Source organism: Coregonus lavaretus, assembly GCF_964263955.1.
Source record: "Coregonus lavaretus genome assembly, chromosome: 3".
NCBI lineage: Eukaryota > Metazoa > Chordata > Actinopteri > Salmoniformes > Salmonidae > Coregonus > Coregonus lavaretus.
The window spans coordinates 70,043,563-70,070,943 of record NC_139990.1 but is presented as its reverse complement, the minus strand read 5'-3'; the positions used below and the strand labels follow the sequence as shown (position 1 = coordinate 70,070,943).

At 42.7% G+C, this 27,381-nt stretch overlaps 2 protein-coding genes and 1 pseudogene across 6 annotated transcripts; all 3 read right to left on the bottom strand.

Moving 5' to 3' along the window:
* Window positions 1-6,363: 6,363 nt before the first annotated feature.
* Window positions 6,364-11,065, bottom strand: LOC311115922 (keratinocyte differentiation factor 1-like). Of its 4 annotated transcripts, none has more exons than XM_084157356.1 (4): window positions 10,781-11,062; window positions 9,128-10,242; window positions 8,681-8,758; window positions 6,364-7,343 (listed from the first exon to the last, which is right to left on the bottom strand). In XM_084157356.1, the coding sequence occupies exons 2-4, from the start codon at window positions 10,221-10,223 to the stop codon at window positions 7,252-7,254; spliced, it is 1,266 nt and encodes a 421-aa protein (XP_084013482.1). In that variant the 5' UTR covers window positions 10,224-10,242; window positions 10,781-11,062; the 3' UTR covers window positions 6,364-7,251. The 4 variants fall into 4 exon arrangements, with proteins under 4 accessions (XP_084013482.1, XP_084013481.1, XP_084013483.1 ...); XM_084157355.1 differs by having other exon boundaries at window positions 6,369-7,343; window positions 10,802-11,062; XM_084157357.1 differs by having other exon boundaries at window positions 6,370-7,343; window positions 10,983-11,065.
* An 8,987-nt stretch (window positions 11,066-20,052) lies between these two features.
* LOC311114546 (trophoblast glycoprotein-like) lies at window positions 20,053-22,044 on the bottom strand (the record flags this gene model as incomplete). Its single annotated transcript, XM_084157206.1, has 2 exons — window positions 20,053-21,067; window positions 21,785-22,044. 2 exons carry the CDS (start codon window positions 22,042-22,044, stop codon window positions 20,053-20,055), a joined length of 1,275 nt encoding a protein of 424 aa, XP_084013332.1.
* Window positions 22,045-22,805: 761 nt separating this feature from the next.
* LOC311118186 (transmembrane protein 222-like) lies at window positions 22,806-26,589 on the bottom strand (annotated as a pseudogene). Its single transcript has 7 exons — window positions 26,488-26,589; window positions 26,126-26,210; window positions 25,971-26,002; window positions 25,754-25,850; window positions 25,300-25,430; window positions 23,504-23,609; window positions 22,806-22,823 (listed from the first exon to the last, which is right to left on the bottom strand). The product of its transcript is annotated as a transmembrane protein 222-like (transcript).
* Window positions 26,590-27,381: the final 792 nt, after the last annotated feature.

Here is a 27,381-nt window from a genome sequence, read left to right as displayed (position 1 = left end):
CACTTTTGATAAACAGGGCAAAATAGAAATTGGCCTATAACAGTTAGGATCAGCTTGATCTTCCCCTTTAAATAAAGGACGCACTGTGGCTGCCTTCCAAGCAATGGGAACCTCCCCAGAGAGGAGAGACAGGTTAAAAATGTCAGAGCTAGGCTTGGCGATGATAGGGGCTGCAACCTTAAAGAAGAAAGGGTCTAAACCATCTGACCCAGATGTTTTTTGGGGGTCAAGTTTAAGGAGCTCCTTTAGCACCTCGGACTCAGTGACAGGGGCAGGGGGAAAAGAGGGAGGAGCATTGGGGCTAGTCACATTAGAAGGGGTGGGAGATGAGGAAATGTTGGACGGGCAATGAGGCAAATAGGAATCCTGACTTAATGAAGTGGTGATTAAAGAGCTCAGCCATGTGCTCTTTGTCAGTAACAACTGCATCATCAACATTAAGGGACATGGGCAGCTGTGAGGACGAGGGTTTATTCTCCAGGTCTTTAACCGTTTTCCAGAACTTCTTGGGGTTTGACCCACAGAGAGAGAACTGCTCCTTAAATAACTAACTTTGGCCTTCCGGATAGCCTGAGTTCACTTACTTCTCATTTGCCTGAACGAGAGCCAGTCAGCCTGAGTATGCGTGTGCCGAGCCTTTCGCCAAATGGAATTCTTGAGGTGGAGTAACTTTGCCAGATCACGGTCGAACCAGGGACTGAACCTGTTTTTAATTCTCATTTTCTTTATGGGGGTGTGTTTGTTAACAATACCACTAAAAATATCAAAAAATAAGGTCCAAGCGTCTTCAACAGAGGGGATCAAGCTGATTCTATACCAATTTACAGAGGCCAGGTCATGAAGGAAGGCTTGCTCATTCAAGTTTTTTAGCAAGCGTCTATGACAAATCAGGACAGGTCGTTTCACTGAACAGCCATTACGAACACAGTGATCACTAAGGTCATTACAGAAAACACCAGACTGATACCTATCAGGATTATTTGTGAGGATAACATCAAGGAGAGGAGCCTTTTCTGGGTGTTTTACTTTGTGCCCCGGTCTCTCCTACCTTGAGCTACCTACCCTGAGCTACTGTATAATTAAAATATGCATATTGTCTACATCTGAATGTGTTGTTTTACAACGTTATAAACATACAGACCAGACTAGATTCAATCCGATCTGCCCTTTTCGGCTATGCACCTTTTAAAGGCAATGTTTCCGTGTTGGCGGGGACTGCATTCACGGTAAACGCTGCATATGTTGGATCAATCGGAAATTACCGTTGAATGTAAATCGCGCTATAACGTGGAGCTTCCGTGGTCCGGATTGAATCTAGGCCCTAGTCCCCCAGCCAAAAACAGTACTGCTTTGTCCCAGTTTACTGTTCCCACAGTATCTTGCTATGACATTGGCATTCACATGAAATAAACGTCACTCACCACCAACTATTTTCTGAAGATGTGAATGATCTTCTGTTATCTATAGAGAGTGATGAGAGAGGTGCTGTCACCCCAGTTTTTTTTTATGCACACCCACAAAGTAGAAGTGGTCCACATCACTTACTGTAACATCCTCTGAAAAAAGTGATATTCTCTCATCTCCAACAATAGGTGAAATTTGTGCTGATTGAGATCGAATGCTTTGATAAATAGGAATGATTCTTGCTACCGCTTTTGTGTGCACTCACAGGGCATCATTCCTCACCCACCTTCTATAAGACTTCATAACCAAATGTCACTTATGACAATAATACATTTACATTTTAGTCATTTAGCAGACGCTCTTATCCAGAGCGACTTACAGTTAGCACATACATTATTTTCTCGAACCCACAACCCTGGCGTTGCAAACGCCATGCTCTACCAACTGAGCTACATCCCTGCCGACCATTCCCTCCCCTACCCTGGACGACGCTGGGCCAATTGTGCGCCGCCCCATGGGTCTCCCGGTCGCGGCCGGCTACGACAGAGCCTGGATTCGAACCAGGATCTCTAGTGGCACAGCTAGCACTGCGATGCAGTGCCTTAGACCACTGCGCCACTCGGGAGACCGAATCTACAGTCAGGTCCAAAATTATTGGCACCCTTTATAAAGATGAGCAAAAAAGACTGTATATAATAAATAATACAAATACTAAGCTATATTGTATGCTAAACAAATTGGGAGATTTTATTATTTTATGCTAATACAATTGCTCAGAGAAAGAGATTTTATTCAGCAAGTAATATCATTTTTCATTTTTTAAGATGGATGCCAATAATGTTGACCCCTCTGTTTTCAATACCTCAACTTGCGAGGATAACGGCACTGAACCTTTTTCTAAAACGTTTTATGAGATTGGAGAACACATTGGGAGTGTGATTAGAAGGAGTCAGGCGCAGGAGGGTAAATCACCGAATACAGAGTTTATTCCGTCGTACACAGTTGCGCTGGATAGCGACAACAAAATACAGGCACAGGGGAACAATCTACCCCGGCAATACAAGGTACGGGTAGCTCCACCGAGCTACACTCAACTCACATAAAACAATCACCCACAATGACAAGGGGGCAGAGGGAACACTTATACACTGACTAATGAGGGGATATGAACCAGGTGTGTGTAATTGACAATACAATACAAATAGAATGATGAGATATGGAGCGGCATTGGCTAGTAAGCCGGTGACGACGAACGCCGAAGCCTGCCTGAACAAGGAGGGGAGGCAGCCTCGGCAGAAGTTGTGATAGGGAGGGATCTTAGGCCATTCCTCCATACAGAATCTTTCCAGATTCTTGATATCCTTTCGTCTGCGCTTATGGACTGCCCTCTTCAATTCAAAACACAGGTTTTCAATGGGGTTCAAGTCCAGAGACTGAGATGGCCATTGCCAAATGTTGATTTTGTGGTCAATTAACCATTTCTTTGTGGATTTTGATGTGTGCTTGGGGTTATTTTCTTGCTGAAGATCCATTTGCTGCCAAGTTCCAGCCTCCTGGTAGAGGCAACCAGGTTTTTTGCAAAAATGTCCTGGTAAAGTTCATGATGCCATTGACCTTAACAAGGGCCCCAAGACCAGTGGAAGCAAAATAGCCCCAAAACATTGAAGATCCACCACCATATTCTACAGTAGGTATGGGGTTATTTTCTGCATATGCATCTTTCTTTCAATGCCAATCCACCACTGGTGTGCATGGCCACGGAGCTTTATTTTCATGTGATCTGAGCATAGCACCGGTTCCAATCCAAGTGCCAATGTCGTTTAGCAAACTCCAGGCATTTACATTTGTTGGATTACCTGAAAATAGAGGTCTTTGGCCACGCACACCAGTGGTGGGTTTGGCGTCGAAAAGAAAGGATGTCACGCTGCCTGCTTAGCGAGTACCACTTCCTCCTGATTCGGCTCATACCAAAGCTCGAACCCAGGACCTCTGACAAAGACCTCACCTCCAGCCTCACCTCTTTTTTTTAGATTAGATTAATTTATTAGTCACATGCACAGGGTCGCAGATGTAATTGCAGCGTACTGTGATGAAACATTATATGTTGGTGCTTTTCTATTTTACATTTCTGTGTTCTATGATTGTGCTTTTCTAATCACCGTTTTCTGTGTTCATGCAAGTGACCTGATTGAGCGAATCCTCACTATCAGTATCTGCAATTAGGCAGTACGCCCAGACCTTTGTTTTGAGAATTAAAGATATAATAATATGCCATTTAGCAGACGCTTTTATCCAAAGCGACTTACAGTCATGTGTGCATAAATTTTTACGTATGGGTGGTCCCGGGGATCGAACCCACTACCCTTGCGTTACAAGTGCCATGCTCTACCAATTGAGCTACAGAGGACCACTCAGTTTCAAGGTTTCAGCTTAGAGAAGAAGCCTCGTGAGGTATTGGTCTGTCACATGCATGACCCAGTATTGGTCGGTCACATGAATGAAGCAAACGTTAATGAATTAATTATGAATAAGCTAAACCATGCAAATATGACTTGTCTGCAGTATATAAGAGAACTAACGGGACTGCCCCGAGAGAGCTCCTAACAGACGTTCACTATGGTGCATCAAGTTTGTTGGAACCTCTCCAGTTAACTGTTAATAAACAATGATTCATTTAAGATTGACTTCGAGTGTCCCTGTGTAAGAATTTCCACGACAGTACAGTGAAATCCTTAAGTGCCGAGCTCCAACAGTGCAGGTCAAAAAGAGAAGGGAATGAAACAATAATACAAATAATAATCATATATACACTGAGTATACCAAACATTAGGAACACCTTCCTAATATTGAGTTGCACTGAGTTGTGTCAGATATTACTGCCATTTGTATTTGTATTTATTATGGATCCCCATTAGTTCCTGCCAAAGCAGCAGATACTCTTCCTGGGGTCCATCAAAATTAAGGCAGTTATATACAATTAAAAACATTACATTATATTTCACAACACATTGGTAATAGAAGTGACTGTGTGTATGTGTTCACCGAAACATGTATGGAGCCAGCACATGGAGACTTCCAAGATGATGTGATGGAGTCCAAACTTACATACATGTACGGGCGAGACCTGGCACTCTGCATAAACATTTTACTAGACACAGCTTTTAATTGTAGTCTTTTTTTATTATTGAATTTAATGGTATCAGTCAATATGGGGAGGGAGAAACCCTGTGTGTTCTGCACCAGGATCAGGAAACTCCTGTTGTATATGGAATACCACACAGGAAGATATAACCACTCCGACATGTTTGCCAAGGTAGCCCCATTACCACCACACAGAATTGTCGATAGGCACAGTACCAGTATCGGTTGGGAATGACAATGAAAGGTGCACATTGTTATATTAGCAGAACACTGCTTCTATGGTATTATGTAAAGGGTTGTTTATTCTACATGGACCTGTTACTACATTTGAAAGTTATTAAAACACATAGTTTAGAATATCTACATAAATTCAGCAATTGCATTCTTCTCATATTGCTCTGTAGGCTACTGACCTATTATTTAAAGCTTCCTCCGGCATCTTACCATACATCTGCCTGTAGTTATTAAACTCAACCTGCAGGAGGTTTGTTTGTGATTGAGTGGGGAGAAACAGCTGCGGGCAAGGTTCTGACAGATAGGTGTGTCTTGGTGTGTCAAGGACACACCCAAGAAACACCCATAATCAAACCACACACCCAAGCCAACCCAAAAACAAGGCCAAATCAGCAGGTGCAGTTCCCCTTTAAGCTGGAGCAGGTCAACAATTTTCAGTTATTGTGGTACGCTGCTCCCTCCTGTGGTCATTTAAACTGACACCAGGGCAAGAAGGGTTTGGATGTAACCTGCATTAGGTTAACGTGTTTAACACAATTCAATCCTTCCAAACATAATCATACATACATGAATCGAGACCATAAACTCAATGACACGTAAATCTGTTATCCACAGCAAACTTGGGGTCTTTGTATGCTTATTGAAATATGTCAACATCCAAGGAGAGAAGAGACATTCTCTGTGCCATTCGGTTTAGAGAAGGCATGTATACGGTCATGTGACCTCGCATGAGGTGTCAGTTGTGAAATAACTATAATTTACATGACACCTCACACAGGTAGAACTGGAATGGAGAGGGGGCAGATAGCCAGGGAAAACAGAAACGAACCACAACAGAGCTTCGGGACACATTTCTTCATAGTGCACCCCTCCTTTGCGATGAACTACTCAGGACAAACAGCATGATTTTATCTCCTCTTGTCAAAACCAGTCAAACGAGTTACTCCTTTTTCACTGAGGGCGGAAATGGACTGACGACACACTGACCTGGGGGGAGAAGGCTGACAACACAGTAATTTGAGAGACGGGGAGAAATACAGAGAGTGCTGAAAAAGTAGCCCAACAACATTGCACAAACATGTTGCTGTGACAGGGAGAGCAGGCAAAACAAGAATGCAGGAGTAGTTAGTGTTGAAAGAATATACAGCGATGCCCGTTAACACATTACATGGGAAGGAAAGAGTGAAATCTTGACAATAAAATACCAGTACAGGCTTCTTAGAAATGTAGTAGCCTACATTAGATCTTTCTTCTGCTGCATAGCTGACCGTTAACATACATCTGATCGAATGACAAATTAGAGACTAACCCAACATCAAATACACAAACTCACAAGTCTTCCCCAATAATACATATCTGTGCATAAACAGAGTAATTCTCAAGACTCAATGGACTGAATCCATCCTTGAGATCTGTGTTTAACTCAAGTCAAGCATTGGTGTCAATGGAAATCTCATGAACAGATCTCAAGTTAGGATGCAGTCCAATGTGCATACCGAAACAATAAGCATACTCTATTAGATTTAAGTTAACTATAATATATATAAATAAATTATAGAACAGTTTATTAAACAGTAGCAAGATGGCATAAACAGGCAAGGGGATTCATTCCTTTTTTTATTTGGATAAAAATGTAACTATACATTGACTATTTTTTTTTTTTAATTGATCCAATGCCCCATTTCCAAAATAGATGTTTAGACAAACCAAGAAGCAAAGTTTACTTGGAAAAAAGTTTTGTAAAAAAATAACTCCTTTAGACACTGAATGTAAAGTATGAAGCTAAGCCTGCTACTGGGTCCAAATGGCAGGGTGTCAACCTGCCCTAACGCACTGTCACACACAGTCACGCACGCACACAGTCACGCACGCACACACAGTCACACACACTAAAACAGGGACGGTTACGCATTATGGTCAGTCACTTTACTGAGGACTGAGTTAAAATGGCATGGAGTGATTTTAGTGTCTCTGCTTGGAGTGGCAAGGCAACAACATAACTGGTATAAAAACAACTTGCAACATAGCACGCAAATACACAATAAAAGTCCATAGTTTTCTTCCCCTGTAAAAAAAATAATAATAATCCCTTGTTTTTCCGATGTTCAGATATGTGCCAATTGGGCACCCGTAGAGTGGTGCCACCATCTCTCCCTTCCCCCTTGTAAGCAGGCCTGAGTCCCACTCACAGATGGTTCCATGGTGTGGAAGGACATGCTGATTCCACACCAGAGTGAGGAGATGGCTTCAATAGTCCAACACTTAAGATCCTCTCTGTCACTCTGTCCTTCTATTACAGTTCCAGGGAAGCATGACAGTGTTGGAGGAATGACAGGAAAGCATGACAGTGTTGGAGGAACAATAGGCTGATGAACAAACATTTCCCACTATCACACAACAGCCAGCCCCAGTTCGGTTGAGGCCCTTGATAAATGTTGTGCCCTGGACGTTGTGTTGACCTTGTCATGACGTTCAGAGGACGTGCAGCAGTGGGGCCCCTGACGAGTCGGTCTCTGTGTCATGCTGGTTGGGAGAGTAGGCTGTAGCTGAGCTGGAGGAGTAGGCTAGGAGGCCAAGAATAGAGAGACATGTACCAGCCAGTATTGGAATGACAGGCAGACAGACTACAAGGTATAACAATATTTGAAGTCACCACTTTAAAATGATAACTGATTACTGACCCACACTATACCATATGGACCGGTTTCCTGGACACAGATTAATCCCAGTCCTGGATTTAAAAGCCATTTCAACAGATTCTCCATTGAGCAGTTTTAGATCCAGGACTAGGTTTAATCTGTGTCCAGGAAACCAGCCCTTTATGAAATAAAGATAGAAAATGACATTCTGACAGCTGCTTCTGATATCCTGGCACACTCCCACAGTGTGAAAACACCAATGTTCCTCCATTCAAAAGGCACTGTAACAAGACTCCCCTTCACCTTCCATTCTCACCACTGTACAACTAAAAAAAGCTGTAATCGGTGTTACTCCCCTTATTACATAATAAACCGTCGACCATTATGTGGCAGGTATTTAATGTGACCTGATACACTGCCGGAGGGGGGCGGTATGCACCCACACTACCACCTACCCTGAGCAAATAGGGAACCTGAGATGGGATGCAAGGGGTGTATAGGGTGGCAGAGGAGGAGGAGTAATAGCCAGGAGAAAACAGCACACAGAAAAAGAAGGAATGCGAAGGCTTTTATTCTCCAGGAGTCACATCAAAGCATGGTATGCCACTGGAGAACAGAGAAGCGGTTAGAAAACGCCTGCAGCTGCGTTGAACATAGAGCCCCTCAGCTACCATGACTTACAGGAACAGTCAGTCAGCCCAGAGGTTAAGCCTACTACCTCTGCTGCCCCATAGAACCCAGGGTTGTGTTCATTAGGGCACGCAGCTAGAAATGTTTTAAAACCTTTAAAAGAAAAAGTCTAGCTAGTCCTTCCCTGTTCGTCAGTTTTCTTCCATTTGATGCCTAAATGAACATTGCCCAGGACAAGTAAATGTAACCATTCCATGAGCCACAACAAGGAAACAATGTGTTATTGTTTGGAAAACATGTTTTATCGGATCAGATATGATAGAGTATTTCCAGCGTAGAACAACTACACAAATGCTACAGAACCCACCATACTGTAAAGGCAATACTGTATATAGATGCTGGCTCAGATTCAAGATATATCTTATACAGTATAACATATATGGTATGGGGAAGTACAGGGTCTTGATATAGTAGTAGAGACTAGGGCACGTTTTGAAAAAGCATCTCAGAGGAGTACTGATCTAGGATCAGGTACCATATAATCTCATTCATTACGATATAAAATACTAAACTGATCCTATATCAGCCCTCGTACTGTGAGACTTGGTGAATTCAAGTCCAGAAGTACTTACTTCTTCCACTGTAGTGCCTCATCTTCCTGGCTAGTTCATCTGACTGTGTCAGCTCCGACACTTTCACCTCAGGCTCCACTGTGGTAAAAACACAATGTAGAGTTACTCAAACATAGATGTATATGAATGAATAGAAAATGGAGACTCAATGATATCGAAGAGGTGAGACAACGAACACTAGCGAACCAAAAGCATTTCAGCAGAGTCATCTATGGGGATGTGACTGACTATATCATTTTGGTATGCAACAGAAACATGTGAAGCAAGAATAGGGGGGGAAGTGTGTGGTTAAAGGGGAAAGTCATGAGGAATAAAATGCATTGTTGGATTTTCTCACTTAAATTGAAAGACAAAACTTTGTGTCACCCTTATTCTAGCAAGACCCTCAATACCTGAAATGCACTAGTTATGTTGAATGTATACATGAATGTAGTAACCCTCTCTTACTCTCACTGCTGTTAAATGTGTATGTCATTGTTTCATTGCCACTGTCAGGAAGGAGGGTCCCTCTGTCGTTCCTCCCGTTTGCTCGCGGCTGCTGGTGCACCGGCTCCTGGGAGTTGGAGTTTTTGTTCTTCTTGGCTTTGCGTGTGCTGATGCGGATCACACCATGCACCAGCCTGCACTCTGCCTCCTGCTGCTCCAGGTTGTAGTCCTGAGCAATGCTGCTGATCAGCTCGCTGATCTCATTGGTCTTCCTTGAGAACGACGAGTCAGATGTGCACTTGGCCAGTTGGTCGATCTGGTGCAGCGCGTAGAGCTCTAGAAGTTTCTTAGTGATGAGCGAGTCGATGTCCGTGCCGCTGTCGCTCAGGCCGTCCAGATCCAGGTCCTCCCGGGAGTAGATGGTGCTGGTGTTGCTGACAGGACGCTGGCTGTCGCCCTTGCCGCCCGTACGCGTCCGTTTGGGGCCCGACAACGAGGTGGGATAGACCACCGTCTGGCCCCCGATGCGGACGTCCTTGTAGCGGAAGCTGTCACTGGGAGGCAGCTTGGAGGGCTGCTTGGAAGGCCTGATGCTGGGCTCCAGAGGGATGCCGCAGGTGGGGTTGGACACGGACATGCCGTTAGGGGGGTGGGGCTGCTCAGCATCGGCCTTGCTGGGGTGGTCCGTGGAGCTCTCGTTGTTGACAGGCAGACAGGGATCCTGGCTGCCATGTAAGCCACAGGTGAAGATACAGCAGAGGAGAGTCTTGCAGCCGCTCCAGCCCATAGAGGCACAGGAGCCACATGCATTTGTGCTCTGGGGAGAGTCTGCTGAGCCAGGGATGAAGCCCAGTGTCTCTGACCCCCGCCCGTTGACGTGTCGTGTTGGGGGGGCTCCTCTGCGGCCTTGCTGGCCCTCAGAGTGACGGGAGTGGTCTCCATGGTACTGTTCCCTTGTGTTGTGGTCGGCATGGGGGTCCTTGTAGGACTCTTGGCTTGCGGTACTGTCTCTAGAGATGGTGCGGCCCTGCTTATAGCCGTCAGCCCTGGTGCTATGTCCGCTGTGTTGTTTGTCGTGGCGGGACTTCTGGGGAGCCCCTGTGCTGTGGCCAGGCATGGCTCAAAGCGCCTGGGACCTTTCAATGTGATGGGAACAATGGAATATGAACACTTTATAATAGTCATATCTAAACACAGTAATTATGCTTACTAATCATCTCTCTTTTGTCAGTCACAGTCACATGAAACATTTCCTGTTGCAACAAGTAGACTATTGACGTCAAACATTGAACTAATACTGTATTTTGAGATACATCCCATAGTTTGTTATTGTAGGCTACTTTGCAGATAGATGTTTTAACAATCATGCAATGTGAGAGAATGCAATATGAAAATGTAATCCAATTCTGATAACTTTCAAGTGGAATTGTCACAATGACTTTGTTTTGGATACATTTTCCGTGCGTGCGTTCGGCCTATTTTGATCAGGTAGGCTACCTTTGTAGGGTAATAAAGACATTTGGAAGTTTGTTAAATATTAGTGTTTATAGAATATTTACAGAAAACACAAATAACATGTCGCCTATAAGATCATTTTATGTCGGGGTAGAGTCAAGCTTGTTCGAAATTAGGATAAGCTTATTCATACGGTGAACATTTGAGAAGTTAATTTACCGCATAAATCGCTTGGGTTACCTTTGGTAACTCTTGACGCCGATAAAATTACGGAAGTCCGTACGGAAAACGTTTTCTTTGGGTCGAGTTTGTGTGTATCGGTTTCTCAACTCTCCAAATGTGTTTTCTTCACAACAAAGTATACAGATTTCAAGACAAATAGCTCGCTACCGACCCTACCCACTGATGACTAAACTCTTACTGGTAAATTCCACAGTGTTATGTTCCTTCGTCTCCCCGTGTAGGTTATTACCTGCGGCTACAGGTAAATCCTAATTCTGCAACACCCACCCACAGGTAAAACGTAACCATCAGAAATGTTCAAAATAAAAGTCCCCCACTTAATAGTAGAAAAGTGTCAATAGCCTGTATTTAATCATAATATATGAAAAATAATTGTCAAAACATGAACAATATTCATATTTGTTAATATTTAAGTGTCATGTTCAATACATGTGGGTTTTAAAACATGTTCCAAGGTCAAAGAAATACCCCCAATGCAAATCACTGTATATTAAATATTATTGGTGTATAGAGCAAAAACTATTCTAGGTGCCACAGTAAAAAATAATGTAGAGAGTACTCAGTAGGGTCTGTAGAATCTATATATGGTGTCATTTCATTGGGCTCTGAATAATACGGAGTGTTACTGGACTTTTACTCCACCCATTCTATTGCCCACAATGCGAATCACTCAAGCCCTTCAAACTCAACTCTGGACCTCGAAGCCAGTGCCACTGCTAGTTTTTATTGTTCCCCTCTAATCAGGGACCGATTTAGACCTGGCACAACAGGTGGGTGCAATTAATTATCAGGTAGAACAGAAAACCAGCAGGCTCCGGACCTCGTAGGGTAAGAGTTGAATACCCCTGAATGGAATACATATTGGCTTATAGAGCAAAAACTATTCTAGGTGTTGCAGTAAAAGTCTTGTAGGGAATACTTAGTAGGGTCGGTAGAATCAATATATGGTGTAATTTCATGGGCACAGGTGTTATGTATAATATGGAGTGTTGCTGACCTTTTACTCCACCAATTACATTGGCCACAATGCAAATCACCATATATGCATTACATAAGGGCTCATAGAGAAAAAAATGATTATTTGTGCCAATTTAAAAGTGGGGTGGGGAATACTCAGTAGGGTCTGTATAATCTATATATGGTGTCATTTCATGGGGCACTGAATAATATGGAGTGTTGCTGGACTTTTACTGTAGTCAAACATTTTAAAATGGGTTGCCTGGACACTATACGGTACAAATATATTATTTGTGCTGATGTTTCATTCTTAAGTTTTTCTTTCAGTAATTGTAATGACTTGATTCCACCAGAATGCATTGTTTAGATGTTATTTTTCTCAACACTGGTGTATCTACCACTTCTGTTCTGAGCGGCCAAACAGCGGAGGTCGGCATTGGCTATTAATTCCTTGTGCACCTTATATGCAGCAGTATTATGCAATGACAATGCAAGTTGCTCCCTCTCTGGAGCTAAAAAAAAAAAATGATATCCTTTTCTGAGTGACTAAAAATATAAGATATCGAAAATGTACTACACAGTAAGGATTGTACTCTTGAATCTTTCCTGCAAATAGGCCTACCCATGAGAACGTTTTGAAATACCTACCACTTCTCTCCGAATGGACCCTCTCCCATTCATCACAAGTCAATATAAACACAACATTATCTGGAGTTGTATGCCTGAACCCTACAAAATTTGCCTCATCTGACAAAACACATTTCAGTGTGTCCTCGCTTATTTCGAACGTCAACCTCTCCAGTTACATGCTGCTCATCTAATTATGTTTTGCCATAGAGCTTACAATTTCCTAATTTAATTAACCTCTGCCACAACCTCTACCACAACGTCTCTAAGTGGTACTATCCATTCACAATATCTTGGGTGTCTGAGATTTGATTGAGCTGCTCCACTGACACTTCCTCATACGAATTCTTGGCTACATCCGGATGAAAATCAGAAGCAAGTTCTTTATCTTCAAAAGTCTGTACACTTTGCATTTTGTTTAATCTCACCTTGTTGTCACTAGCAATTGAATGTATAAATGTGTCACAGTTATACAGGTATGACAGCCCATTATTGTTGCAGTCTTTGAAGCAGTTGTCTTAACTAATCACCTGCTAATAATCAGTATTTGGCACCACCATTAGTGCAAGGCAAGAGTGCATGAAAGTCATGAATGGAATGGTGTTTTATTTCACACTAGGGTAAGCAACAAAAAAAGTGTTAAGGGTTTTGCTTTTCCAACTGATATTCAACACAAAAAAAGTCAATTCATGTATTGTTTTGGAATTAATTTAACATGCAGGATTCAATATAGGCATTACAAGAAATACAGAGTAATAACCAGCAGGCTGTTTAACACAGCCCCCTGAAAAACAGAACATATTTGGTTAGTAGAACCCCAACTGAGTATTTTCCACCCCAGTTAATTCGAGACAGGTAGTAATGTTTTCTCTTTACCAGTGTGTGGTCTTACAATGACTAAAATATGAAATCACATTAATATGCTTTTGGGCCACGTATTTGGCTGAAAGTGGCAACATAACGTTCTAAAAGGGTAGCTGTCCATGGTTCTGATATGCGTCTCACTGTTCAAATGTCAACATATAGCTTCCTGTGACCTAGCTTTTTGTTCCAACTCACCTGTTTTGTATTCTAGGGACTCTAGTGAGTAGACTGGACCCTGGTTTTATGGTCACACAATCAATCATTTTTCCTGTACAGTGCTATATTTGTACCGTATAGTGTCCAGGCAATCCACTTTAAGCTGTTTGACCACAGTAAAAGTCCAGTAACACTCCGTATTATTCAGAGCTCATGAAATGTCACCATATATAGATTCTACTGACCCTGCTGAGTATTCCCTAAAGTGCTTTTACTGTGGCACCTAGAATAGTTTTTGCTCTATAAGCCAATATGTATTTCATGTACAGTGATTTGCATTGTGGCCAATGGACCAATCAATCGTTTTTTCTGTACAGTGCAATTTGTTTGTGCAATACAACAAAAATACAGTGACGTTTCTTAAACATCACATTTCAAAATTGCATTCTTCAACAATAGCACTAGTAAATAAACAAGAATCATACAATCAAAATTATGATATATTTATTTTTACCAGTTATTATGTTCTTGACAATAATTTACTTAAGCGCCAACCATTTCTCAAAGTGCTCCACCTTATAGTTTTCTTTATCTTATATAAAGTAGTAATTCTCTTTAGTTTAGATTTTCCCCCATGTAGTTATAATTTTAACATTATGCACAATGCAAAGCTGCAAAAAATATTGATTTCGTATCATAGCGTTTTACCGTGGACTTTTATTTTGAAAGCAAAATCCAAAAACCGGAAGTCTAAATGTGGATAGGCTCCAGCTAGTTTTGCTGCCATGACTCTAGTCACAGAGTTTCTAAACCCAGAGGTGCAACATCGCCAGACTACCGGGAACGTCTGCGAAACAGACCAAACAGACCAGGCCATTTGTGAAGTTAATGAGAGAAGTGAAAAATTATTCCTTAGTTTCTTGCAATCTAATGGCACAACCTAGATTCGAGCCAATGTTTGCAATAGTTGGACATGTTATTACTCCAACCTCGTGAAAGTGGCAAACTGACACGTTTGGATTTTTGTCAAAAACTACTTTATATTGTATAGTTCGGTGCCAGATGACCGTTAGACCGGATGACGTGTCTCTATGCATGAGCTTAGCTAGCCAACATTGCCATGACGTCGCCTACAAGTGTGATCAGAGATTTATATTGGAGAAGCAGTTTTAGCCTATCTTCATACTGTACTGTCTTTGCGCTAATGAGGTGAAGTCCACATTATGAGTCATAATACCCACAACACCTAGCGGTCAAACAGGGAAATGGTTTCAATTGTTTAGGAGGTTCTCACCCAAGATTTGACGGTACATGGCCCCATCCATCGGCCCTTTGATGCGGTGAAGTTGTCCTGTCCCCTTAGCAGAAAAACACCCCCAAAGCATAATGTTTCCACCTCCATGTTTGACGGTGGGGATGGTGTTCTTGGGGTCATAGGCAGTATTCCTCCTCCTCCAAACACGGCGAGTTGAGTTGATGCCAAAGAGCTCCATTTTGGTCTCATCTGACCACAACACTTTCACCCAGTTCTCCTCTGAATCATTCAGATGTTCATTGGCAAACTTCAGACAGCAATGTATATGTGCTTTCTTGAGCAGGGGGACCTTGCAGGTGCTGCAGGATTTCAGTCATTCACGGCGTAGTGTGTTACCAATAGTTTTCTTGGTGACTATGGTCCCAGCTACCTTGAGATCATTGACAAGATACTCCCGTGTAGTTCTAGGCTGATTCCTCACCGTTCTCATGATCATTGCAACTCGACGAGGTGAGATCTCGCATGGAGCCCCAGGCCGAGGGAGATTGACAGTTATTTTGTGTTTCTTCCATTTGCGAATAATCGCACCAACTGTTGTCACCTTCTCACCAAGCTGCTTGGCGATGGTCTTGTAGCCCATTCCAGCCTTGTGTAGGTCTACAATCTTGTCCCTGACATCCTTGGAGAGCTCTTTGGTCTTGGCCATGGTGGAGAGTTTGGAATTTGATTGATTGATTGCTTCTGTGTACAGGTGTCTTTTATACAGGTAACAAACTGAGATTAGGAGCACTCCCTTTAAGAGTGTGCTCCTAATCTCAGCTCGTTACCTGTATAAAAGACACCTGGGAGCCAGAAATCTTTCTGATTGAGAGGGGGTCAAATACTTATTTCCCTCATTAAAATGCAAATCAATTTATAACATTTTTGACATGCGTTCTTCTGGATTTTTTTGTTGTTATTCTGTCTCTCACTGTTCAAATAAACCTACCATTACAATTATAGACTGATAATTTCTTTGTCAGTGGGCAAATGTACAAAATCAGCAGGGGATCAAATACTTTTTTCCTTCACTGTAAACAAAGCTTTTTGTGCATATGGAACATTTCTGGGATCTTTTATTTCATCTCATGAAACATGGGACCAACCACTTTACATGTTGCGTTTATATTTTTGATCCACTAAGTTGGACATACCTTGTTCACCCCCAAAATGCATTCCTATTAGATACGATGGAGTATCTGCAGCACTAGACACATTTTCCACAACAACTTTGCTCCCATTTTCATTCTTTTGGACAAAAGTCCACTCATCCTTTTTTCCACCGCCCTCGGATTCAAGCTCCACATCCGTTTCTGCCATTTCGCAATGTCTCGGCCACCAGGCGGATATGTATCCATATGATATCTTTATCATCGGCGCAATTTACAAAGTATCTGACCAGAGATCTACTGATATAAGTAGCATCAGAGATATGGAATGCCCAGTGTCACTTGAAATAAATACCAGTCAATAAATAGAAATTGCAACGCATAAATAAATAAATAAATTCAGGAATATATATGGAAATAGATGGTTCAGTCATTGTATTAATGAGGTTTTCCTTAAACTATTCCAGTCATAATGCCTCAAACTATTTTAGTTTTTATAAGTAATTTAAAACCTAAAAAATGTAGCACACAAGTTAATGCAAACAAAAAGTATATTTTATTAGCAAAAGTTGTATTCAAAAATGTCAAATAAGAATGAATGATGCCCCATATTGGCAATCTGGATAAAACACTGTCTAGTATAAAAGGTCTTGAAATGCTGACCCTCAATATCTAAGGGTTGTCAATCATCAGTAGGTTGGTGAGTGCCTCCCCTTCTTTGTAGAGCCCCTCTTCTTTGTGGAGCAATGGGAGGTTGATGCTGGTTTGACTTTCCACTCCCACTCAACTCTCTTCTGCTTCTCCTGTCCATCAAACTCTGACACATCCAATATCTTAAGAAGGGAAGAAAAACGCATGGCTTATGTCTTGGTAGAAAACAAAGCTATATATAAAGTGCAGTTTTTCATTCATCTTGTTGCCTTCCCACTGGGCTCAGACGTCAATTCAATGTTGGTTCAACATAATCTCATTGAAATGACGTGGAAACAATGTTGATTCAACCAGTGTGTCCCCAGTGGGTTGCTACCAAAGTATTGTGCTATCTTATAGCCTTTCGAAGACTTCCTCATACCTCCAGTGCCCTTCACTGTACCTGTAGAAGGCATCTGAAGCTGGTCAGGCCTATACCACCCAACACACAGAAGCTCTGCCCAAGCGTATGAACAGAGAGGAACAGAGAGGCCCAAAATAACCACATTTCAGCCTCCTTCCTTCTTTCAGCACTCCCATTGACCTCTCCAACCTTCCTCCTCAAGACAGGTCCGCTCGATCCTGCTCTCTCCCCACTCCCGAGCTCAGTTAGTCGGGTAAGAGGTTCTCCAAACATGGCTCCAAACCTGGGTGTATTAGCATCTCTGATGGTATGGTGAGATCTGTGTCCGGTGGTGGCCTGTGTCATTGTCCAGTGTTGGTAGAGATTTCTCAGAACTGTCTGTGTGTCTATGTTGATAGGAGGGGTGCTGGCCCATTGTTTCGGGATCAAGGGGGGCATCAGGGTATCTATCACAAACTGCCTCAATATCTGGAAGTCCAGTGTGTAAAGCAAAATCACCCACCCAGATATCAATTGTGACAAACTTAATTTCAGAGTCAAACTTCAAATTCAAACGCAACCTTCCCTCAGGCAATTTGTGATGCTCGTTATGTTTGATTGGACTCTTGGAATTAGGTTGTTGTGGTACTGCAATACAGTGGCCTATGGTGTCACAGGAGGCAACATGTCATCCCTTTGTTAGATATGACCATAGAATTAGAGTGACCTACTTCTATGGTCATTTCTAACAGAGACAGTAGGCTCATGCCAGTAGAGGGCACCCTCACACATTTGACTGATGTGACCCAAATGGGTTGGTTCCCTGAAGAGTACATTTTTTAAACCCTGGCCTAAACCCCCTATAGGACCCAGTCACACAATAATAGCAATACCTCAGCCTAAAAGTGACATAACTTCTATATATTTTTCACTTTACTGCATGAAATGACTGATGTGAGTGGAGCTTGCTGGTGTAAAACAGCTGCCTGGCAAATGTAGTTGGTGTGGTGAGGTGATCTTATTCCTTGGTAAAAGGGTGAAAAGGAACTATTTAAACACATTCAATGTCTATATCATAGATTTCTGTTTCCAATCAAAATAAAGGTGCAATGCGCCTTCAGTAGCTGAAAAATTATAGGGCAAAACATGGGCTCATCAATCACGTAAAACCATTGAAACGCTTCCAGGTGTCGTTTGCTTCGAGCTTACAAACCTTTTACCTCCTCTCCTTTTTTGTGATTACTTTCTGTAGGTTACGCCCCATACTTCAGAGTTCCCCTCTCTTTCAACAAATAATGAGTGAGCCGGGAGGAATGCGCGGCCTCTGCTGCACCAAGTGCATGTAATTAGAGGACTGGCTTTGACCTTACTCAGTGCACGGGGAATCCCAGCCCATTTACTGTCTTCAGTAGATTGCATGTAGACCTTGCTGGGATTATTGATGATAGGCAGCGTTTCCAGGTGTTTTAGAAATCCTGCCAGTGCGTACCACTTCCTCCTTACACCTCCATCATTTTGACATCAACTGAGGCCTGTGTCACTAGTGTATCAGTGCAATACGTCACTTACCTTGGGTGACTTAGCATATGTACTTTTAGCTGAAGATGCCACTTAATGACAAATTGAAATATGGACTTGACAATCAATCTTTAAAACGATTTGCACTTTACATTACTGCAACAACATACCAGACATCATTTAGTGCTATATCATATAATAAGATCACTCAAATATGCATACTGAATAGATAAACTCACACACACCAGAGCCAGTAGCATTGTGATGGAGATTAACATCTACTGGCAGTGCTGCTTTGATCAATAGCGATCATTAGTTACAAAGTCCTGCAAATAAACTCACACACAGGATAGAGAGATGCACCACTATCTGCAGAGCCAGCAGGTGCAACTCTGACAGCATCCTTCATCTTGTCCCACTTTCCCCCTACAGACACACTTAATCATCCCCCTGTCCCCATCTGCGTTAAACAGGAGAATCACACTAGCCCTGCACATAGTAACAGAAGGGGGCAATGGAGCAGTGTAATTCCAAGAGTTTCCTGTAGAGTTGTAAAGTTAATTTAAGACTAAATGGAAACTTACAGCAAATGTGATTTTGATTAACATTTTGAACATTTGTTTTATTGAGCAGCACAAACGGGTTTTACAATTGTTTAATTTAAATGATCTTACATCCAACTGGTAACTTATGCACATGAGTTTATACACCACACTATATCATGCTTCATCCCTTCAATACCATATAACTTCTGCACTCTGAAAATATGTGCCCTTTCTTTCTTGCCCTGTCACGTCTGGTTACAAAGTCAGTTAAGGACAACAAGATGACTTAGTGCAGTGTGGAATCATTCAATCTTCTCAAAAGAGTAGACATTCAAGGTTAGTTTTGCAGTCAAGACCCTTCAGATATGCTATATTGCTTTGGTTCCATCTAGATGTGTCAATAAGACCCACAAAGTATAATATAATAATACATACAACACCAAAGACATATAGCAACTTGGTTAAATCTATGCAAGTCAGTAAAAATGTGGCCACAGTAAGAGAGGCATGAAGGCTACATGCAGGTACAATGAGCCCGGCTGTTCACACTTAAAATAGGCCCTCCATTAAATAGCATAATTACATCACTTATGTGAGCATAAACTGTAGAACTGTTCTACAGTTTTATGCTTACATAAGTGATGTAATTATATTCAACATAGTGTACAGAAATGTATGATACAGGTATGTCCCTAACAAATGTGAGCAGGGTTGGGCAGAAACTGATTACATGTAATCTGATTACAAAAAAAAAACTGTAATTGTAATCGGATTACAGATGCTTTTGAAAAACTAGATTACTTCTTGGATTACTTTCAAATTCAGAAAGGATTTTTGCTGTTTTCTCAATGACATTTAATTCAGCATTGATAAAAGCACAGGTTTAAGTTTTTTCCACCTGAGCGAGTCTGACCACAAGTCAGAGACCACTATCATGACACACCAAATGTGTTCTATGGATCATTTTTGTCTACTTCTAATACCTCTTAAGGGGAAAGTTATAGTTTGGGTAATCCAAAAGTTACGTTACTGATTACAGTTTTGGACAGGTAACTAGTAACTGTAACAGATTACATTTAGAAAGTAACCTACCCAACCCTGAATGCAAGTTCACTCAGTCCAGTTCCATTCCAGGAAATGAGGAATCACAAATCCACCGAGAAGGAGCCTGGTTTGAGCTGTGTGTCTGAGGGGATCTGAACTAAACAGGTTTCAGTGGGTAGCTGTGATAAGCGGTTATCTGAGGGAGCCTGTCCAAAACGACCGTTTGTCGGTGGCTTCTCTTTGACTCTGACGTCTTTTGAAAGGTATTCCCGGCGTGGGTCAGTGTCGATCTCATAGCGGTGGTGATACCCCTCCAACACGTCATGGCAGGCATCTCGCCTCTCCACCACCCACTTTTTAATACCTTGCCGGTTGAGGTAGAGCACAAAGAGGAAGATAATGCCCACAAAGCCCAGCACCAGACCCAGGAGGACGTAGGAGGTCTGCAGGGAGAGGTCGCCCACCTCGTCTCTGATTCCGACCAGAGGTGGTGAAGTGACATGGCATCCGATAACTTGGACCCCGAGCCCCCGCAGGGGCCTGTTCTGAAACTCCCAGGGTGAGGCGCAGGTCAGGGCTTCTGCATCCCACACCTGAGCCTGGGAGCTCTTGAGCCACACGGCAAAGTCTCGGATCTCACATGTGCAGACATAGGGGTTGTGGCTCAGCAGGATGCGGGGGGCTTGCCCCAGCCTCTCCAGCTCCCCCAGAGCATCGCCTCGGAACGCCCTGAAAGAGTTGTGGGTCAGGTCGAGCAGCTCCAGGCGGAGCAGGCCAATGAAGGTGCCGTTGTAGACCGATGCTAGGGAGTTGTTACCCAGGAGGAGGTGCTGCAGGCTGGGGAGGTGGGAGAACATCCCTGGGGGTAGGAAGACCAGGCGGTTCCCGGAGAGGTCTAGGCTGAGCAGCCCTCCTAGGCCTCCCCAGCGCAGTGCGTTGGTGAGATCAGTCAGGGAGGTGTAATTATAGAGGGAGCGGCTGAGGTTGAGCTCCTTTAGAGGACTCCCTGGGATGTTGAGTGCTTCAGGGTGGATGAGAGCCAGATGGTTGCAGCTCATGTCCAGGGAGTGCAGGTAAGAAAGGGTAGAGAAACTGTGGGACGCAACCTCTGTGATCCTGGGAAGACAGATGGACCATGTTTACAGTCCCCAAACCACTTATTGGACTCGGAAGTAATGTTTGCTGAATGATTGTTATGCTCAAATAGGGTCTCTAAATATTTCATAAGTTGGTGTGATGGCATTCATGGAATAATCAGTTTGTTGTAGTTTAGAATCATAACTCAAAAAATATTCATTAATGTATAGGCTAGTAAATACACATGCATATGTCTCAATGGTTGAAAATGTGGAATCTCTGCAATGGCAAGAACACAATTCTCTTTAATAAAAAAAAAAATATATATATATATATATATATATATATATATATATATATATATATATATTGACTTTTTACCCCTTTTTCTCCCCAATTCCGTGATATCCAATTGGTAGTTACAGTCTTGTCCCATCGCTGCAACTCCCATACGGACTCGGGAGAGGCGAAGGTCGAGAGCCATGCATCCTCCAAAACACGACCCTGCCAAGCCGCACTGCTTCTTGACACACTGCTCGCTTAACCCGGAAGCCAGCCGCACGAGTGTGTCGGAGGAAACACCATACAACTGGCGGCCGAAGTCAGCTTGCAGGCGCCAGGCCCGCCACAAGGAGTCGCTAGAGCGCGATGGGACAAGGACATCCCAGCAGGCCAAACCCTCCCCTAACCCGGACAACGCTGGGCCAATTGTGACACCTCAGAACACAATTCTCTTTAATGAGAATATTAACTCACCTATTGTTGCTCAAAATGATGTTGGTGACATTTTTCAGTTCTTGAAATGTCTCTGATCCAATTCTGAATATATTGTTTCCTGTGATGATCACATTCTTTGTGTATCCTGGAATATCTTGTGGTATGGCGCGAAGGTCCTTGGAAACACATTTCACTGTGCGCGTGTCAGCAAAGCATTGGCAGCCTGATGGGCACTCCAAACACTGGCGGGGCGCACAGAGTAGCGCACCAAAAAGCATAAGTATCACTAAATGATGCATAACTCAACAGAAAAGTTCTAAACTGACAAATACCAGAGTATACAGAAGGAGCAGGTGATAGTGAGTCCCATTACGCCGTATCATGCACATCAATGATGATATAACGGTATAATGAGGTGTTAGCCTTTCTTTGTAGCCCAATGGTTTGTGTCTGCATTGAGTGAGAGTGAGACGGATGTTTCATCTGCTGAGCAACAGGACCGGCGAATTGTTGGCTTGAGTTGAAATACCAGCGCAGAATCAAGGAGAGGAATAACAGTGAACGTTTTTTAAAGGCACAGACACGCATAATATTCTACTATCCACGCAGTACACAGTACAGTAGACCTCTGTGGTGTCTTTGTGTGATATGATTTAACAGTTTATAAACAGTGAACAAGTAGGCCATGCATATTATGTAAATTAATTTCCATTTCTTCAAATAAATAACAACAAAAAACATAAGTATTGCCTTTCCAATAAATAACAACAAAAAACAGAGGGTTGTCTGCACGGCCCAGTACATTTAATAATTTGGGCGGTGCTTATATTTGTCCTGTTACACACAAGTGTGTAATGGATGTTTTTGTTTTTTTTGCATATCCCAACTCCCCTGAGACACCTGCAGGGAGTGGGGTCACGGCCAGGGTCACCATTGTACAGAGCCCCTGGAGCAATTAGGGTTAAGTGCCTTGCTCAAAGGCACAGTGACAGATTTGTTTTTCACCTTGTGGCTCCGGTATTCGAACCCAACGCTCTAACCTCGAGGCTACGTGCTGCCCTCACTTGGGTCGAGCTCCCTGCCATCCAGGACCTCAATAACAGGTGTTTAAAGACTCCAGTCATCCAAGTCATAGATTGTTCTCTCTGCTACCATACGGCAAGCAGTACCGATGCACCAAGTCTGGAACCAACAGGACCCTGAACAGCTTCTACCCCCAAGCCATAAGACAGTTAAATAGTTTAGTTAAATAGTTAACCAAATAACTATCCGGACTATCTGCATTGACCCTTTTTGCACTAACTTTTTTGACTCATCACATACGCTGCTGCTACGGTTGATCTATCCTGTTGCCTAGTCACTTTATTCCTAGTTATATGTACATATCTACCTCAATTACCTCGTACCCCTGCACATCGACTCGGTACTGGTACCCCATGTATATATAGCAAGGTTAGCGTTACTCTGTGTATTTATTATTACTTTTCTATTATATCTCTATTTTCCTTCTCTCTTCATTGATGGGAAGCATCTCACTGTTAGTCTACACCAGTTTACGAAGCATGACAAATACAATTTGATTTGACTTTACTAGCCTATATGGTATAGCCTATTTCCCACAATTTCTGTAATTCTATCGAATGCGTGGTCATGATTATGTACTACTGTACAGTATATTACCATTCCCAAGCATGTTGCTTCAGAGAACTTATTGCATGAAAAATGAATACTGTCTGATAAAATACAGTAAACAATTACAAAGTAAAATGATGAGCTGGTATTAGCTGGGGCATTTAGGATGAAGGTGACGAGGGCTCCAGTCAGCATGAGGAAGGGCAGCCAGGTCTTGAGGAACGCCACACAGCTGGGGAAGGACAGTGGGAGAGAGAGAGAGCACAGTGGGAGTGGTAACAGCAGTCATTCAATCCTCACATTTCAGCAGTTGGTCAAAAACACATTCAAAAACACATACTCTAAGACATTTGTCATCTATACTGCCCTACAAAGGCAAAACACAGTAAGTACACATTTTTGGTCAAATTTGAATTAAGACTGAAATCAGGCTTTGTAGTATCAGTTTTATCTTGTGACAAAGTGACCTGGTTCAATTATGTTCCGTTTCAGAGAAAGTTTGAGTTTGAAATTTGCAGCAACTACAAAATCCAAGTAAAAACCCAAGAAAACAGCAGTAACTGAAGTTACTGCACTTTGGCTTTGTTCCACCATGTTTTGACTGCAGTTACCAGCTCTGCAATATAAAGAGCAGTAACTATGCAAAAAAATTGCTTTTAAGTTTATTTGCTGTCCAGCCAAATATGTTGTAGGTAGATAAGTGATAATGCACTGATTTATTATCTTATTAGGAAGTAATTTTATATGCATATCTACAATGACCACTGATTTGACCAATGACCCCTAAGTCAAATAAATGACCATACAAAGTCAAACAGAAAAACAACAAGAGTGTTGGATAAACACATTTAGATTGTAGATTCTGCACAAAGACAAGAAAATGTTTTTAGGTATAAACATTCTACGTGATGAAACAGTCCTTAGTTTATGGCGATAAAATGCTTGAGGGTTACCTTTGCCTTTGTAGGGCAGTACATAGGGACCGGTAAGGACGTGCAGTGGGTAAAATTTCCCCGAAGCCAGGGTAATTTACACAGGGCACTGAGGGCAGACCAACTCCCTTATCTCCCAGAGGTTTACCCAACTCCCTCCCCCTCACTCCCTCCCCGTCCTCCACCCTCTCCTCCACCCCTGTCCCCCCCTGATCCAGTAGTGAGAGCCCCAGCAGAGAGTTGATGTGGTGATGAGGGGGCCACATCTGGCAATGATTAATTACATGGCGCCCCACTGTTTAAGGACGTGGTGCCCTCGGACGATAATGTGGAGGCTGCACAAAGCAGTGACGCCAGCTCCCTATGTGGGTCAGGGGAGAATAATGAGGGGGTTTCTCCACAGCCTATATTTCCCAGTGTCTGGATCTCCTCTGTCTCTCCTGCAGGGGTGCATGCGTGCTTGTTCAGACTCGGTGATGCTTTGTTTTGTAATGCAGACAGGTGTTGAATAGTTTGCTTCTGCCCATTTCATCAGCATGTCTGATTCTAGTCCTTCCACACCAGTTAGTCACGCCAGGGTTGTGGGTTCAATTCCCACGGGGGGCCAGTATAAAAAAATATGTATTCACTAACTGTAAGTCGCTCTGGATAAGAGCGTCTGCTAAATGACTAAAAAAAATGATCCAGAGGAAACGCACATACACATAGACGGATCGGTCAGTCAGAATAATAATATGCCATTTAGCAGACGCTTTTATCCAAAGCGACTTACAGTCATGCGTGCATACATTTTTTGTGTATGGGGTGGTCCCGGGGATCGAACCCACTACCTTGGCGTTACAAGTGCCGTGCTCTACCAGCTGAGCTACAGAGGACCAAGTATTGTTGTATAGAAGGTCCAGTGTTCGTGCCTAGGTTAGGACAGGAATGAGCATACTCTGTTACGTACAGTAGAGTACCTCTTCATTGCATAATTGCATGGTATCTCACCTGACATGCTTGCCATGGATAAGGGACTGCAGGCATAGGTTGACCATGTTCCAGGACGTTCTGTTGTCATAACGCATGAGGTTGAGGGCCAGGGCAACGTGGGAGTGGCAGTTATCACAGCAGAGGTTGTGCTACAAGAGACAGAGGAAGAAGGCTAGTCAGGTCTAACTCTAGGTGTTTTTGTCAATATCGCTACAATGGGCCTTTACAATCATTGTACGAAACATGTACATATAAATACCTTTACCCTTTACAATAGGCCTTTCCTGAAAACGTTCAATAGGTATTTGTTGAAGGTGTTCAATAAACCGTTTTGATGGTGTTAAATAGGCCTTTTTTGAAGATGTTCAATAGGCCTTTTTTTTTTAGATGTTCAATAGAACCTAGGAAGGAAATATAATTCCACTACTAGACCCTCCTGTCTGTCTCATTATGACACTGTCAATGTTCATACCGGCCTGAATTTGTACCCCTCTGATGCATCGTGCACAGCCTTGTCCCAGGCAGCTGAGCCAGTGCCACGCACCTTATCAACATCAAGCTTCCAGTACCTGTTAAGAGACAAGCAATGTTGCAAATACCTTACTACATAACTGCAATGCCTGCATGTCAATTTTGAGCACTATATGCCAGGCCTAGCTCCAAGCATTGAACGAACAAAGCCAACTTACTTCGTTGGTCTTCCAAAGGCCATATTATCTTCCTGAAAGGAAATATGGGAAATGTTGAGGAACTATCACGAAACAGATGGTCCAATAATAACATTAGGCTTATGCACATAAAGCTGTAGGCCTACTGTCATAAATCAAGATCTGCATATACTCACAGACACAAAGTATGATCCAGCGAAGTCTCTTATCACGCCTGCAGAAGTACAGATCCCCATGTGACCAATGAAGGGGAGCAACCACCTGAACAAAACAGAGGTACAGCACTCTATTGGGGGGTCCTGGGAATAAAGAGTGCGCGCATATTATAGGGCATCTAACGGTATGGGCATTTTAATTCCAGCCACATAGTATTTGGAAATTCACTAGTTATAATGCAAGCTAGTGATTTAAATGTCCACAAGATGTAATAGCCTACATGACCATTGATGTTTATCAACATGATCTGTCACGTAAATAGTGTCTCCATTTCAGATGATGAGCAAAAGAAAACAACCGGAAAAGTGGCGGTAAAACTCACGACAGTATTGGAATAGGTGTCCAAAGGATAACGGCTGTTTTTCCGGTCAATTTTTTCGTATCCCACGTTATAATTAATCATTATGTCTATTTCATCCGCCATCAGTAATTTTGACACTGTGACGCCGCCTATGGGCTGCTAAACTAACAGCGCAAAACTGCGTAGGCGCGTATGGCGGCCGCGTTCCAGACCGTCTGCAAAGCAGTCACGCAACAAATCTCAGAAGCCAGCCTGGATATTAATTAAAGGCCCAATGCAGCCGTTTTTTATCAATATCAAATAATTTCTGGTTAACAATTAAGTACCTTCGATTTCCATTAAAATGGGAAAATAGCTTTTTAGCAAAAAACGATTTATCAAAGGTCCAATGTGAAGAAGCCGGATGTGGTGGTCCTGGGCTGGCATGGTTACACATGGTCTACGGTTGTAAGGCCGGTTGGACATACTGCCAAATTCTCTAAAACGATGTTGGAGGCAGTTTATGGTAGCGAAATGAACATTCCAGAAGTCTGCATGCCAACTGCATGTTCCCTTAAAATTTTAGACATCCGTGGCATTGTGTTGTGTGACAGAACTGCACATTTTAGTTGCCTTTTATTGTCCCCAGCACAAGGTGGACCTGTGTAATGATCATGCTATTTAATCAGCTTCTTGATATGCCACACCTATCAGGTGAATGGATTATCTTGGCAAAGGAGAAATGCTCACTAACAGGGATGTAAACAAATTTGTGCACAACATTTGAGATAAATAATATTGTTGTGCTTACGGAACATTTCTGGGATTATGAAACATGGCACCAACACTTTACATGTTGCGTTTATATTTTTGTTCAGTGTATCTAGGTCACCCTCATTAGTTTATGTAAGACAGGTGTTTCCAACACCCCTCTAA